The 16,020-nt window shown below is 38.0% G+C and overlaps 1 protein-coding gene across 1 annotated transcript in view; it reads right to left on the reverse strand.

The window, feature by feature from the left end:
• Window positions 1–15,800, reverse strand: part of TSHZ3 (teashirt zinc finger homeobox 3) — a 69,380-nt gene extending 53,580 nt beyond the window's left edge. The window contains exon 1 of the mRNA XM_074969160.1: window positions 15,722–15,800. Within this exon, the coding sequence (XP_074825261.1) occupies window positions 15,722–15,761 (40 nt within the window). The 5' untranslated portion in view covers window positions 15,762–15,800. The remainder of the gene's footprint in view (window positions 1–15,721) is intronic.
• Window positions 15,801–16,020: the final 220 nt, after the last annotated feature.

The raw sequence follows: 16,020 nt of genomic DNA on the forward strand, positions 1-16,020 counted from the left end.
ATGAGTGAATAAGGCCGATATATGGATTCAGATATTTATATTTTAGGGACCTAATAGTCGGCTATTAAGGCCCTTAAATACTAGTTTATTTTCTCCTCCAAGGCTCTAGGCTTCTCTTCTCACAAGACCTTCCCACCAGACTCTGACACCTCTTCTCTCCACACAAGTCTCTTTTGCACCACCCTATCTTGAAGTCTACATGGGGCTGGGGGAGCCACCTGGTGGCTTAAAACTATTCCACTATTCTGTGGCTTCAAGGCCATCTGGCTTTCTCCCTGGATCTTCAGGTTGCATGAGGTGGCTGTCTTCCACCTAGTACAGCAGATCCACTGCCTTTCACACCCATCATTCCAGAAACAGTGTCCCAGAAAGCCTCTGCTGGATGAGACAAGAGACTACTTGAGACCCCATTTCATAGCAATGAGGCAGGAAATTCTCCTGTCTGCAGCAGACTGAGCCTGGAGTACGAATGTTGCCCCAATCTCCCTTGTGCAATAGCTAAGGAAATTACTCAGGGAAGCCTGGACATTTCCCAAACTCCAAGTTCAGTCAGCAGAGGTTTTCTTCACCACGCTGTTGACAAACTGCAGGGTGAACAGAAATATTCCTGCATCACTGAAGAGTCTTTCAGGATTGGGAGACTGTGAACCTAACAAGCAGCCTTGTGAGAATTTGAGATGAAGTGGCAACCAAGACTGAGAGGAGTGAAAAGAGACAGACAGCCTTGAAGGAGTGGAATGAAAGGGGCATCACTCTACACTATGAGAAGTTTTCCAAGGTAAAGAGAGACACTGGAGTCTTTAAGGAAGAGAGAGGGTTCTGAAGAGAGTGGAGAAAGCCCTGGGTCTCAGGTAATGAAGGGTCAGAGGTGGAAGAATATTCAACAGATAAATATAATGCGAGAGACTGGTATATGGCTTGTATATGCCTTATTCAGTTCAGCCATGCACAGTATATAATTCAACCAAGCACACTATGTGTGTTTCTTCTAGATATTTTTCCATATATATCAATGAACATTCAGTAGCTCTAACTGGGACATCATATTTTGCTCAGCACAAAGTGAGTTAAATTCTTTATTTATATTGATGTTTATTATGCGCTACTTCCTATGCCCGTTCACTGGCTAAAAAACCCACAGCCGTCAACGATTACACTAAGCCTCTAAAGTCTGATTGTTCTCTTCATCTGTAAAGTTGTTAAATGTTTGATACACTTTTTCCAACTTTTAAATCCTAACAAAGAACTAAACTAACTCTGTTTCCTGCAAGGCTTAGTTGCTTGTTTATTTTACCTTCCCCAAAAAGCTTTCTTCTTCTGAATACATAAGGTGCTGGGGGTGGGGAAGGGAAGGGGTCTGAAGTCAGGAAAATAATTTCCAAACGCCCAACTATTTTACATGTGAATCATTAATTATTGGGAATGGGAATAACTATTTTGCCTTATTTCAAGAACATGCAATATTTCACAAGAATATTAGCCAGCATCCTTAGGAAAAAGAATATACAAAAATTCAGGGAGCAAAGACTGATCTAATTTCCTTCTATAAGCAGAAAGGAGAGTAGACTATCATGGGAAAGTACTTTTGCCTATAATCCGCTAAGAAATCACAACCAGACTAAACATTAGGTGCCTGTTTTTCAATATTCAGCCATCTATCCATGTGTCTCTTATTCAACACTATATTGAAGATGGCACTATATCCCTCCACTCGGGGGCATCTGAACTTTGCCATGGATCCCTATCATTAAATAAAACTCTAATCAGCAAACACTACAAAGATATTACTGAGATGTTGGTACATAAGGGGAAAAGTTAAAAACTGAATAACGGGGAAAAGAGTTTTATGACAATTACAAGTTGCTTCACATAGTGATAAAGTTCTCATGTTTACATAATGCACCAAAACATGCTACAAATAGCATTATACATATCTCATATAAATCCATTTGCCAACCACACTCACAGCCAACCCTATGTTTAGGACGGTAATGAAAGAATAATGTGTCCAACTAAAATGGAAATAAATACGTAAACAAAAATGTAATTATCCAACTTGGAATTCAAGTGCCAAACAACATCCCAACACTAGGAAAAAATATCATTGTATTTTTAATGACAAGCAGCACTGACTTTTGTTGTATGTCATGTTCATGATACATCTCAAACCAGTTCTAACACAGATACTGCAATGGTTCAACATGTTTTAGTGTGACACTTATACACGCTTCTGGTGAACATTTCCTTTCCTGAGGAAAGGAATAACTAGAACTATTAACTGAAGTTACAGGTTTCGTCAAGTCATCCAAGTTAGCTTCACCTTGAGCTTCCTACCACCAGTACTGGAAATATTCTAGCTGTATGTAGTGGGTATTGTATTGTAGCCTATATTCAGATGGAACCCTGTTGTGAATTTGTTTTGGTGGTTTTTGTTTTTAGAGGTGTTCTGTTTTACATTTAAACACTGGAACTGTGTCAAGTGAAACTGGGTGTGAGAGTGTCTTGTGAGATACAGATTATGCACAATTAGGAGATGAGCTGCATCGGCGACACTATTTTTGCCTCCTGCATTAGCTCATGTTGAACTCAAGGAGTTACATTTCTAGCACAGTGTGCCAGGATTGAGATGTGTAATAATAATATATAGAGTCATGCCCCATTATTTTTAACTCCCAAGATTGGTAAAAGCAGTTAAGTGCTTACATCCCTGCATGCCATTCAGATAATTGACCCCAACCTGTAGAAAATGAAAAAGGTCCTTTTATTCTTCTGAATCCTAAGACTTGAGGTTCTTTTCCAATTTTAGAAGCCCTGCTAGTCTGTGGAAGGACTGTGGAAAACAAGTATAGTATCCAAAAACAAAAAGGAGAGAGAAAGTGGTAGTCAGTTCTGTTTTAATGCTTACTAAATAGTAAACTCTAATAATCCAACCTTCATATTTAAACTCCACTACTTTTCACTTTTCTCAAAAACAGATTTCCTGGGCTCTAAACATTTGGCAATATATGTGTAGCGGGCAAAGTACTATTTCTTGGATAACATAGATATACTCTATAATAAAACAGTATTCCTGTCTAATACCTGTGGCTTACAGTATTAGACCTACAAGCTTCCGGCCTTTTGTCTATTACAGTGTTCAAAAAATGATTCCTTGACTTGCAGGCTGAACACAATATGAGCTTTTCCCAACTTCTTGGTTGATACCAGGTCAATGATCCTTTTACATTTTAAAACAGAAGCAGTAGGTACCTATTGCCCCAACCTTTGTGTTGGGGCAAACTATTCTGAGCCTATTTTTGTGGCATCTGAGTACCTTTACACATGAGATATCTTGACACTGCTTTTTACTATGCTGGTTAAAGAACAATGATAATATTGGAAGATCTGGTTTGGAAAGGACCTCATGAGAGAACCTCTTGCTCCAGAAGCTGATTGAAAATGATGAAGTTATTGCCTGGACACCTCTCCCACTGGCTGAGTTAAGTACAGTGTTGCAGACTTGTTGAGGTTTGCTTGCCTTCCTGATGGCAGAACTAGAGTAACTACGATAGTCACTATGAGGGATAGCATATGAGACAATACACTGCAAAGGTAACCCAAAATGAAAAAGCTGGATGAAAGCTTTAGGACCTCTACTTGGAGAGACTAACAGTATGCTCTAGTCACTGCCAGTGAAGATAGTAATGCTGTAAGAGGCTTAGTGCATGCGTGCAGGAGATTTGTGACAGAAAGTTAGAACTCCACGTCAAGCCTTTCATGCAAACAATAAATATTACTTCTGCTCATAATCAGACTTTTCTCCAGCATCGTCTTTGAATGTTGAACCTTTTTCAATTAATTAAAAACTATGCACTGCAGAGTGCATATTTTATCAGCCCTCAGCTGCTTAAGTGTCTAGAAAAGACCAGGCAGTTTTTCTTTTTCCAGGCAACCCAGAGCAAGTACTTGCAAGGGTCATATCTTTTTAATTATCTTTTCTCTCTTTGATTAATTATTCCGTCTGACAATAGCGTGTTTCTAATGCTATTCACCTGCCTTTGATGATTGACAACTTTTCTGTCTGATTCAAAGCAAACAGCTGCTGCCATGATTGCCTAGCAACCAGGATGTGATGGATGAGCCCCAAAGATGGATGGCTGCAATAAATCATGTCTCCAGCTATAAAACTGAAAAAAGGGATAAGAATAAAAGCGAACAAAAAACAAAACAAGGTTTCTCCCCATGAGTGCACTCAGCTCCTTACCAATTACACCTGAAATGGACTTTGTGTCTATTAATAGCAAAGTTTTCTAATCAGTAAGAATGCAATGATGCCATTTGTATCAAGGTGTGTTTACAATTGTTCCAGCAAATTGGCACTTGTACTTCAATTACCTACTATGTCGCACAAGTTGCAAGGGTAGGAGATCAAAGTTCTGCCTTCTTCTGTAGAAAGCCCTATAGAAAACAATATTATCTTTTTATAGTTTCTGTAACACTGGACTTTAATGAAGTGTATAAATCTGACTCTTTCTTATTTTTGGAGAAACAATACCAAAAGTAAAATGAAAGGGAGTTGTGGAAGGAATAGCAAACATCAGATCTCTGCTAAACTTTGTTTAAAAAACTTACACAAAGTTAGTGATCATTTTGTGAAATGCATGTCATCATGCTATATATTGTTTATTAGATGTTGTCATAACCCTTTCCTACTAGAAAAGCTTTTTGAAATCAAGAAAAAAGTTAATTTGACTCAACAATGATTCAAAAATATTATCTACCTCTACAAACTAACGTAAGCTAAAACTGATTTATTTTAATGAAAAGCTATTGTAGTCTAACTTTTCCTAACATAATTTTAATTTCTACAGTATTTGCCATACAAGAAATATTAAATTTCAATTAGCAAACTCAAATAAAGTCATACTTGGCACTGATCTTGAATGGCTTGCCCCAAATGCTTGTGCATGAATGCATGATTATTTTAGGTTTCTATTTTACTCATTTCTGAAACTGCGCTACATTGTTGCACTAAGTACACATTTTATGATAGTCACTGCCTACAGTTCCAAGTGACTCAAGACCTAATTGCTCATACAAGGCTGCATCCTTAATTCTTCCAGCAGGTGGGGATGTCCTGGTACTAGCAGAAGTACTTCAAAAACAGTAAGTGCTTACCCTGTCTAAGCATATAGACAAACCAGCCAGTCCAAGTACCAAACATCTGGAGGTAAACTCTACAGTTTAAAGACTCCCTGAAATGGAGGGAGAAGGTGGATGGAAGTGAAAATTGTAAACACTGAAATAATTATTTTACTAGGACGTGGCTTTCTTCACTCTTGTAGTATCAAAATGTAAGCCAGTCAGTGAAAAGAAGTTGAATTGTGTTAATCTTTTCATATGCATATTTTAAAGCATATTTTTATACTAGACCTGACAATGTCAAACAATGTTTTGCTTTAACAGCTACAGTCCTGTTTCTATTTTAATGTTATGTACAGTATGTAGCTGTGTTCATGCAAAAGCTTGCCTGTATCCTTGCAATAAGCCTTAGATTTGTCTATGTTATTATAATGATTAAATTTATCCCATTGAAGCACGCTCTCTCTCTCTCTCTCTCTCTCTCTCACACACACACACACACACACAAAACCAGCCCCTAAAACAACTGTAAGGCACTCCTATAATGACCAGCTAGTATCTGGTAACAAACAATGAGAAAGCAAAGCCATCAATCAAAACGTGCACATCGAGGCCTCCACTCTGTCCCAGCTCATCCAGCTCTCAAGTTACAGCTTTACACGGCAAGTCTAAATAATATTCAAAATGATAAATGGCACTATAAGCCTGATATCCATCATCAATCTTTTTTTAAGGAACATCCATCTTCAATAATGCACGTTTGAATCATGTGAAACTGAGAGCTCCCAGATTCATTTACACAACCCCCAGCAAGCTGGTGCTGCTTGAATGATACATGTCAGCCAGTTTCTCCCAACTGCCAAACTAAAACAAAAACAAAAAACAGAGCGTGAGAGAAAGAGGTTTGAACAACAGGACTTAGCAGATAATATGAAAGAACATAACCTCTTCAGTCACTCTGCCAATCTACCCCCCTCTCACCACACACACATACACTTTCTCTGTCTTCCTGTCTCTTTCTCTCTCCCCAAATCAGCACTACTGTTGTAGCCATGCTGTACTAAGGGGAAAAGACAGCACTGCATGAAACTATGCTGTCCCGTCCCCCCCACAACACACACACCCCCTCCCTCGCTGTCTGGCAGGAACCATTTGATAAATGACACATGTCATTCTGTCAGGAGGAAAGGGTGGGTCAGTGATATATGGCTCTGCTGAAAAGGAAATCGACTCTTTGGCATGGTGTGGCTATTCTCCACCAGGATTTAGTTTCAGAACTCTAAAATGAAATCTACGATGTTTCAAGTGCATGGTTAGGGCAGGCTGACGTGCGGCCCAAGGAGCTTTTTTTTTTCCATCCTCTCTCTGCCCTTCAGATTTCAAAAAACTGTTCCACTGACTGGAAACTGCAAAAGAACACACATCTATCAAAGTCTTCAACAGTTATGATCCATGATAAAATTTAAATAGGTTGAGATTTCTATTTTTATTTATTACTGGGGGGAAAAAATGGCACGCAGGCTTGACACAAAAGCAAGATAAAAATTAGCATGTTTGAAGTAATCGTCCCACAGCTTGACATCTGCATAGTAAATTTTAAAGGAAAAAAATGTGTCAGGCAGGCTTGAGCTGCTCCCTCCCCCCCCCCCTTTCATTAGCTCACTGGCAGGGTGGCACTTCTGAACCTCATTACTGCAAGAGGATTTATGAAGCTGAACCCAATGGCAAAGAAAAGGCATCTGTCAATAATTGTAGGGAGCTGCACTCACAGCTTTGAAATCTCATTAAGTATGCAGTTATCAGGCATAAAGATCAAAAACATTACTCAACTCCGACAGAATCTTATGGAGGAACATTAATTAGCAACAGGCCTACAGTACAAAAAAAAAAAAAAAAAAAAAAAACAGACTTCCTCTCACACCTGCCCAACCCACAAACCAAAAGAAACACTCCCCCTCCCTTCAGAAAAAAATAATTCCCAGCATCTGAGACTGATCAAGTACATGAAACAAGAGAGAGAGGAAAAAAAAATCAGTTGAGACAGTCTTGGCGGTGAAGAGAGAAAAGGAAGAAGCTGTCAAAGTTGAGAAGAATGTCAGCACTGGCCCTGATTACAAGGGCCTATACAGTTCCCAGGCCTTTTATCATCCCTGCCATCAAAAACAGACTCTGTGTCACAGATGGATGACTGATGGCTGCCAGTCTTGAACAGCCTCGCCAAGCCTCTGGAGGCCCCTGCTGAGATCTGGCCCTCCAGCAACAGGCTTGACCTAGCAGGAAAAGGACTTCAGGCACAGAGCCCAGTCCCAGAAATACTCAAAAACAGCACCCTTCTCTATGCTGTTCTTCCTTTAGAACAATTCAGTAAGAGGTTGGTTTGGGATTGTTTGTTCAGCTTACAGAAGTTAAACATAATACCTCTTCTCCCCACTACACAAAGACTATGTATTATTTGAAAATAACACGGGGGGGGATCTTTTTTCACTCTACATTAACTGTATTTTTCTACTTGTCTTTATAGTTCACATTCTAAGCCTGATTTGTACACTCAATTGCTTAGAAAACACAGAATAGTAAAATATAAATGGGTTGGGGAGAGACCTACAAGCATGTAGACAAAAACCAAGTGATCTTTGCAGCATTAACTATGGAGTGCAACTAATTAAGAACTATGACCACATCAACATTTTTGTTTCAGTGATATCCCACTGGACATCTTTTTCCCCATTTTCTCCCTATCAAAAAACTGTTTGCAAACAATAATTCAAAGCTACTTCTAAAAAAAGAAAAAAAAATCATCCCCACTTGGGCATATACCCACAAAAGTTCCTCTCTAGTTACTTGCTAAGCTTCATACATTTTATATTTCCCATAATTCTGCACGACAAGAAAGTATTCAATTGATAACTGCTCCATTTCTGTTATTTACTATGTATTCGATTTTAATGCAACATACAAATCTGTCTCTTATTTCATGAGATATACAGTGATATTTACATGTCACTGGCAACATCTGTAAAGACTGGCTTCTTAACTAACTATATTTTTAATGGATTACAGTGTCAAATATACATACACACAACTAGCTGAGATTCTCCACCAGTTAGAGACTTTTCCATTTCCAAAATCCATTCGTTTAAAAATTAATGTCATTTAAATAAAAGTGTCATCTTTGAAAAAATAAGGAACAGGAAGTTTAGCTTTAAACAAGATTTTTTTAAAAGAATTTTACTTAGAGTGTTACAATAAGGTGTTTATATTTTTTCATATGCTTACCATATTACTTTTATTATGTGTAGCATCAAAGTGATTATAGCAATTATATCTAACAGAATTAATTATAGAACATCCCATCATTCCTGAATACATAATGCATTAGAGGTAAGCCAAAGAAAGAAAACATCTTGATTGTAGTAACTATTGTCGGAATAAATTTCTCCCCAAGCATAAAGGCAAAACTAAAGTCAAAAATTTAAGAAACAGAGGGGCAATAGATATTTAAAATATTAACTATTCATATGTGCGTGTAAAATCAAGTATATTTTTAAATAGAGATACTGGCCTGCTTAAAGCTGAACTGGCACAAATAACCATATAAAATCCATTAAAGATTTTTTTATCACAAAAAATGGAAACTAGCCAATTCACCTAACAAATGTGTTAGTACATAAAGACAAGAGTGCGTGGGTGAAAGAGTTACAAGCCTTTACGTATGCAAAATAAATTCACTCAAAGCTTCATTAATATTAATTTAAATTCAGAACCCATTTACATTAAATTGTTCATTAAAAATTGCCTATTTTATGCAACATGCATTCCACAAAGAACACATAAGAAACTGAAACACAGGGCTCAATTTAATGATAGAAATGAAATATCAAAAGTAAATGAATTTCAGTCATTCCAAACGTATAATAAAACAGCTCTTTCTTCAACATAAACTTGTTAAGTTTGGTGGGAGTTTGGTAGAGGGGCATGAAAATTGTATTACTTTCCCCCACTAGAAGCTTATGGAGGTGTCCTTTTGACCTCTCTACCTTAATATAGCCTTGCTAAAACAAGAATTATTCATGGCCAGTACATAACCACCTCCACAAAAATGTTTGTTTATTGTGAATGTGCTTAATTATGTGAAAGATCAGAAGTTTACTCTAAACAATGTAAAATTTACTCTAACCACTTAAAAAAAAAAACTAATATGAAAAGAAGGGGAGTTGAGGGGTAACGTGGGTTGGGAATGGAGAGTTCTTCATTTGGTGAACTCCCATGCCAAAAAATGCAGTGAACTTACCTGATTCCCAAACAGCTGTTCTGGATGAAGAAAAGAGAGTCATAATTAATAACATGTGTTCTGACATTATGAATTAATAATTTATAATTAAGCACAAACACAAAGTTAGATTATTCTTGGAGACACACCTTTACTGTCTCAGCAAACAAGATAATGGCAAAAAGCTTTCAGGTATTCTATGACCTTTTGGTGATTGTTTTCTTTAAATAATTTCAATCTTTATGATTACAATGAAAAGTGTTTAAATTCTGTAGACTATTAAATACTGATGAACTATCTGTTGGCTAAAAAATGTCTTTCAGTCGTAAAATTGGGAAAATTATGGGGAAGAAGTCTTACAGTCTTTATGACAACAATCCCTTTATCTGAGTCATTACAGTTTTTTCATGTAAATGGTCATAAACAATTTCAAGCACTTATAATGTTCTATTCTGAATTATTATTCTTAAAAAACTACAATGCATTCTGCTCATGGATGATGGCTTGAATCCTTTGAACCAATTTTTGATGTAATTTATTAGTAATGTTGAAATCAAGGAAAAACTAACTGAATACATGTTTCCAGTTCTCATGCTTTAGGTAATTACACACAAAAAAAGAACACATCCATTGTTTAGTGGGATTTTTAAAATTAATTTAATGACTAACTGCAAATGCTGGAAACTAGAATTAATCTGTCTGGATAAAAAAAGGCTTACAGACATTTAAATGCATGTATCGGGACACTTTATCAACCTAACATAAAATTGTCATCTTATCTTATTATATGACTATTTTATGCATGTGTCAAAAAATTTAAAAATGAATGCCTGTCTATTCAGTCTAATTACAACTCCATATTATCTGTCTGGATGTACCAGTCCATATCATTGTTACTAAATACAATATACTGTATTCACCTTTCATTTTTAACTTCAAGCACATAAACCGCAATTTGGGGTGTAACTGAATAAAAATATCCGAGACTTGAACACCTGAGTATCATTTTCTAAAGAGCCCATCTCATGTAACTTACAGATAACACATGATTGTGCTAGATGTGTTATTTTCAGTACTATATATATACATACACACACACAAACACACAAACACGCGCATGCACGCGCACGCACGACCACCCCTACTTTGCAATATAGTATTTTAGGCATTTTTACAGTTGATCTAGTAGTTGTGTCATGAAATGGGGCTGTATTCAAATTTACCAGACTACATTTGGATGAGCTGAGAAACAGTCAAGACATTGGATTAAAATGGTAAGGCTAGCTAGTTACAAGGTTTGTACAGAAAGCTACTTGTGAGACTACTTTACGCTATGGTAAATGATTTATTTTCACCCACTCGTTTATCACTACATGTATACGTAATCAGGTATACAACACACTTTAAAATTTACCATGCACTTCATACCCTGAAGGTGATCTTTTTCTATACTCTAGTTTACACTAATCCTGAAAACAGCACTGACAAAAAGGAACCACTCTAATTCTGCTAACTCACCCTAGCTTCACTGCATTTCCCATAACCCTGCAGCAGTCACAATTCATTCTAATCACTTTACAAAACAATCTTTAGTAAAAAGAGGAAAAATGCAGACTTGTGAGCCAATTTAAGAAATAACTGCTGATACATCAGTTATTGACTATTTCACTCCTGCTCATGATAGCGCTCAAGGCAAAACTGAGAACAAAATGACAACATCAACCGCACGCAATAAACTGTGGCCCAGGAGAGCACTGAAGCCCTAATTGACAGCTGTCAAGCTAATGGGAGCAATGGCAGCTGATTCTCGAAAATTCTGTTTTCCAGCAGGATATTCAGTGGAATCTATCAGGCCTTTTTACATTTATGCCCCGTTTTCTTTTTGCATTGTTCCTCACACTTTGCAGAAAAAAAAAAGCAGAGGACAGCGATAACTAATCATTTTGTCAGCTTGCTGCTAGGAAGAATCTCTGTCCAACAGAAAAATATGTGACAGGTTTGGAGGCAAATAACATACCAAGGGCTGACACTGCAAGTACCTTTATAGGTAGTCTACTTTATCACTACATTTACTTTTGGGGGTATGTATGTAGTTGCCGGGCATTTATGTAGCTTCAAGCAATTCCCATGAATTACAGAACGCGTTCAACTTCCTGAACTCATATCTGCATGTCTAGAATTTTGTCTAAAGACCTATGTGTTATCTCTCAACAGAATTTTTGTTATACACTTTTGGCCTGATTTTCAAAGCTGCTGAGAACCCACAAACACCACTGAATTCAATGGAAACTAGAGATGCTCAGCACCTTTGAAAATTAATCAGTTATATTAAAGTGTTCATGTTGATGGTATGTGCCTCCTCAGAATGTAAACACTAAGGTTGGGTTTAGAGAGCTAAATAGAGCAGAGAAAGTGTGCGGATTATTTCTACTGGTTGGAACACATTTTAGTCGAAAAAATATCACAGGCCCAAGTTCTATAAGAGGTTTCAAATGCAGCATTATTGTCTGGGCCTGAAACCAGTAATTGTTTCATTCAATAAAAAAGAACGTAAATGAGTTTCCAACAAACCATTACAGTTTCCAGTCCTTTTAAAGAGTGAGAATAGAATGTATACAGAATGTGTATTAAGTCTTTTCAGTCAATGAGAACTATAACCACATTGTCTTGATCTTTTAAATAGATGTGTTTGTAAAAAATAATAATAATAAAATAAAAAGCTATAATTTAAAGATAGATAATTATTGTTTGCATGAACCAGACTGGCCTCCATTAGTATAGTATTTCTCAGCTCTCCTAGACAGTAGCCTTTAACTAATAAGTGTTTTTCTTCCTTCTAACTTAAATGGCAAAAGTCACTGGAACAGCAACTGTAATTTAGATCTTTCCCTTACATTAACAAGTGTAGTTAAAAAACTATGATCCTCTGACATTTCCCCCCTAATTTATCCACGATATTCATCAGTCTTAAAGCAAACAAACTGAAATTTTCATTTTTATGGATTCTTGATTCTTAGAGACAGCTTTAGTCTTCTACAGTGTGGTGTTAACACTTGGGCTAGACATAAAGAATTTGTGCACCTGTCTGTTATGTCTGCAAGCTCTGTGCTGCTGAGAGTTCTTTGTTGTTGTTATTCTACTCCAGACCATTAAAAGGGCCCTAATTCCTATGACATGATTATCCAGGTACCAAAGCCCATTTGTCACCTGCAGCAGAAAATTGAGTTAATGCACAACTAAAGGCAACCAGGACTGTGTAATATCAACTTGATTACATCAAACTAGCTGCAAACCTAATTCTGCTGGATGACACTGCGTGGAGCTTGTCATCTCCAATCATTAAAGCTGTCAGGAATCCATCAGGTTTACAGCTAATTAGGTGAACACTAATGAAGCTGGCAAAACAACTTTTCTTTTTTTATGGCTGAGCGGACCTTTCAGTTTGGAGAGAAAAAAAATCTAGAGTATTCTCAAGGTTGCTGGGGACTGGATTTCCTGAGTTACCAATCAGCAGACATCTTTAATTCCCCCCATCCTTCCAGTCCTTTTTAAAATTTATTTATTTTTGGTCCACCGGTACAAAGCAATCAATTTGTCATCACTTTCAGAATGCCACAAAAGCAGTCATGAACCTTATAACTTGCAGCTGTGAAGCCAAAAAGAAGGGAAAAAATGAGAAGTTTCTTGTGCCTCATAATAAAAAAAAAACCCTCACACAGCACACTTATTTATCTTCATGCACTTATCAACAGCATAAATGTTTTTGGTGTTTTTCCCCCCACTCTTCTTAAATAAGTAGCCCTTCAGTCATTCTACATCCCCCATATCCATTAGGCAGAGGCATTTTGATAAAGTAAAGCCAAAGCTAGTGTATGGGAAAGAATGAAAGCACTCACTCTGCCAACTTCTGATTGACCATTAAGCTATTGATGAATGTGCCTGTCAGGAGAGAGACAATTAAATCAAATATGAAACAAAGTCGTTTTGACGGGTCATTTTGATAGAGTAAAACCATTCTTCCATCTCCTATTAGTCCTGCAGTCAAGTTTTTGTAATGAATATTTCTTAACTAACCTGCTATTTCTTAGCTGTTTTTAAAAAGTGTAAAAAATACTTTTGCCTATGCTGCTAATAGAAAAAATAACATTTCCAGTCTGATTAATAAAACAGCATTTAGCAGGAGGCAATTGTCATAATAATTTATGTTTTATGTGGCAACCCCCAAAAGCTACAAATGTAAAGATTACACTTTTACTAAATGTAAAAGATATATCATACATCATGACTAGTTCACTTAAACCAAAAACAGAAAGACAGAGTACTTGAAAATGTGTGAGTTCACCAGAGAAAGATTCTCCTAGAGTCTTAAAGTCCAAACTATAGCTCACCTCTTTGAAGATTATACCCAACTTTTCTGAAAACCAAGTTCTTCAAAAACTGAATTACGTTTACAGCCTAGACTTTTCAAATTACGTCGAAGGACAAAGTTTTGAATCCATTTTACAAGTGTCATTATTTGATGGCACTAACCTGAAATTCAACATATTAAAGTGTATTATTTAAATAAAATGTTTGTTAGAGTATATTACTATTGCACTTTAAAACGTTCCAAACTTTCCAAATGTCAGTATGTAGACTAAGACTACAAAATCTACTGTGAACAAGTATAGTTTCTTCTATTACAAAACAAGTATGTTAAACTTAAGTATACTTAAGGTGGTGAGGAAATGTACATAAAGTTCCATATATTTTATGTTATTCATTGTGTTGCTTGCTGCTTACTAAGTTCAAATCATGCCACTTTGAAAGGTTCTCATATTTCTAAGTGCACTGGCAGATTTTTTAAAGCATTTCTTCTGACAATGCTGTCATAAGTAGCAAGATTACTTTATTTAAGTTTTAGTAGGTAATGCTGAATGGACTAATTAAACCACTTGGAAAACTACTACAATTCATGAATATATATGGGTCCCTCCTAAAGAATGCACCATGAGTGCTTCAGTCTACACTTAAATTATTGGTCCCCAAAATAGCTAACCCTTCCTAATGAAGAGAGAGACTATATCTCTACCCATTCAGTATAAGGATCATCAATATCAAAATGCATGTCCAAGTGATTATGTCACAAAACTAACCCAAAGTCCCTGAAGTTGCACTGACAGAGAGTTGACAGGCCATATATGACGTCACTGAGTCTGGCGTTACTATGGCAAGTGATTTATTGATGTTTATTGGGAATGAATAGATCAAAGGCAGCCAGATGACAGGCGATCAATCAGCCATCAAATCAAGGATGGCAACAGGCCAAGAAAACCTTTTTCCACCCCACATACCTCCATTATTGTAAAATAATGTTTTTATTGGGTTTTGCTCCACCCCAAATTTGGTTTTTCCACAAAATGCTACTCAAGTTTAAGAGGAGTTGACATTCAAGGCATAAAGAAACAGAACAAAATCCACAAGGGCAAAAGCCCAGAAAAGAATTTCTTAAAAGGAAAAAAAAAAAAGAGCTAGTTATCGGATAACACACCCTTTGCATTGGTTTCCTTTGCAGCTCCCCAGCTTGGTTTCATAAATGGAAAAAAAAAATCAATAAGATTAAGGGAGGAGATTGCCAAAGAAAGTGACCAACTAGGCGGATCTGTTGGTCCAGTGGAGGTGTCTCCAGTGCAGTACAAGGGGAAGAGAGATAAAGATAAACTTGGATAAAGGATTCTTGTCTATGGTTTGATCTTCAAGTAACATTGCAAGCCTGTAATATCACTTTGTGCCACTTACCACACATACATACATAAGTACATACATACACTAGCTGTTTACAAAGAAATTATCAATGGCTTTCACAAACTGCTTGTGAGTGTGTTGAAAGAAGGGGATGGAGACTGTATAGGGAAGGAAGGGGAGAAAATCAAAGTGAGTGCCAAAGCAGGGATTGGAAATGAGCAACATTTACCTCTCTTTTCCTCCACCCCTACAGCCACACACATCTTTTCAACATACACATCTATTATATCCCTCGTTTTCACAAAGTGTTGTCCCCAAAACAGAGGAATAGGAGGGGGGGGGGGAAGGGGATTGGGGGAGCTGGGAATAAACCAAAAGTAGGAAAAAAAGACCATCATGCCCAACCCCCCAGCCCCAAAGGAGAAAAAAAAGCCACAGTGATGTGTCTGCCTGACCAAGTTTACTCTGCAAAATCCAAGGCGTGCAACGGCCAGTCCCTGGGAGCTCAGAGCAAACCCAACTCGCTCTGCCCGCCGGAGAGCGGTTATGAAAGAGACAGAGGCGGAGAGGGGAGAAACAAACCGCCTGGGAAGGCAGCGCTCGTACCTGCTGCGCGCCGGGGCGCTTGCTGCTTCCTCCTCGGCATGCTGAGCTCCTGCGGCCGCCGCGGGTGCCAGGAGGGGGTGGGCTGCCTCGGGGCGGGGGTGGGCAGAGTTGCTTCAGCCCCGGAGATCCGGTGAGCGGCCCCAGGCTCGGCGGGCGGGCTGGGGGGTGTTGCGGCTGTGCATGCGGCGGCGGCGGCGGCACGCAGGGGGGGGGCGGGCGGGCAGGCGGAGGGGGAAGTTTGACAAATCGCCCCAGAGGCCGGCGGCGGGGAAGCCCCCCGACGAGGGGTGCGCGCAGGA

Source organism: Natator depressus, chromosome 12 (assembly GCF_965152275.1).
Source record: "Natator depressus isolate rNatDep1 chromosome 12, rNatDep2.hap1, whole genome shotgun sequence".
Lineage (NCBI taxonomy): Eukaryota > Metazoa > Chordata > Testudines > Cheloniidae > Natator > Natator depressus.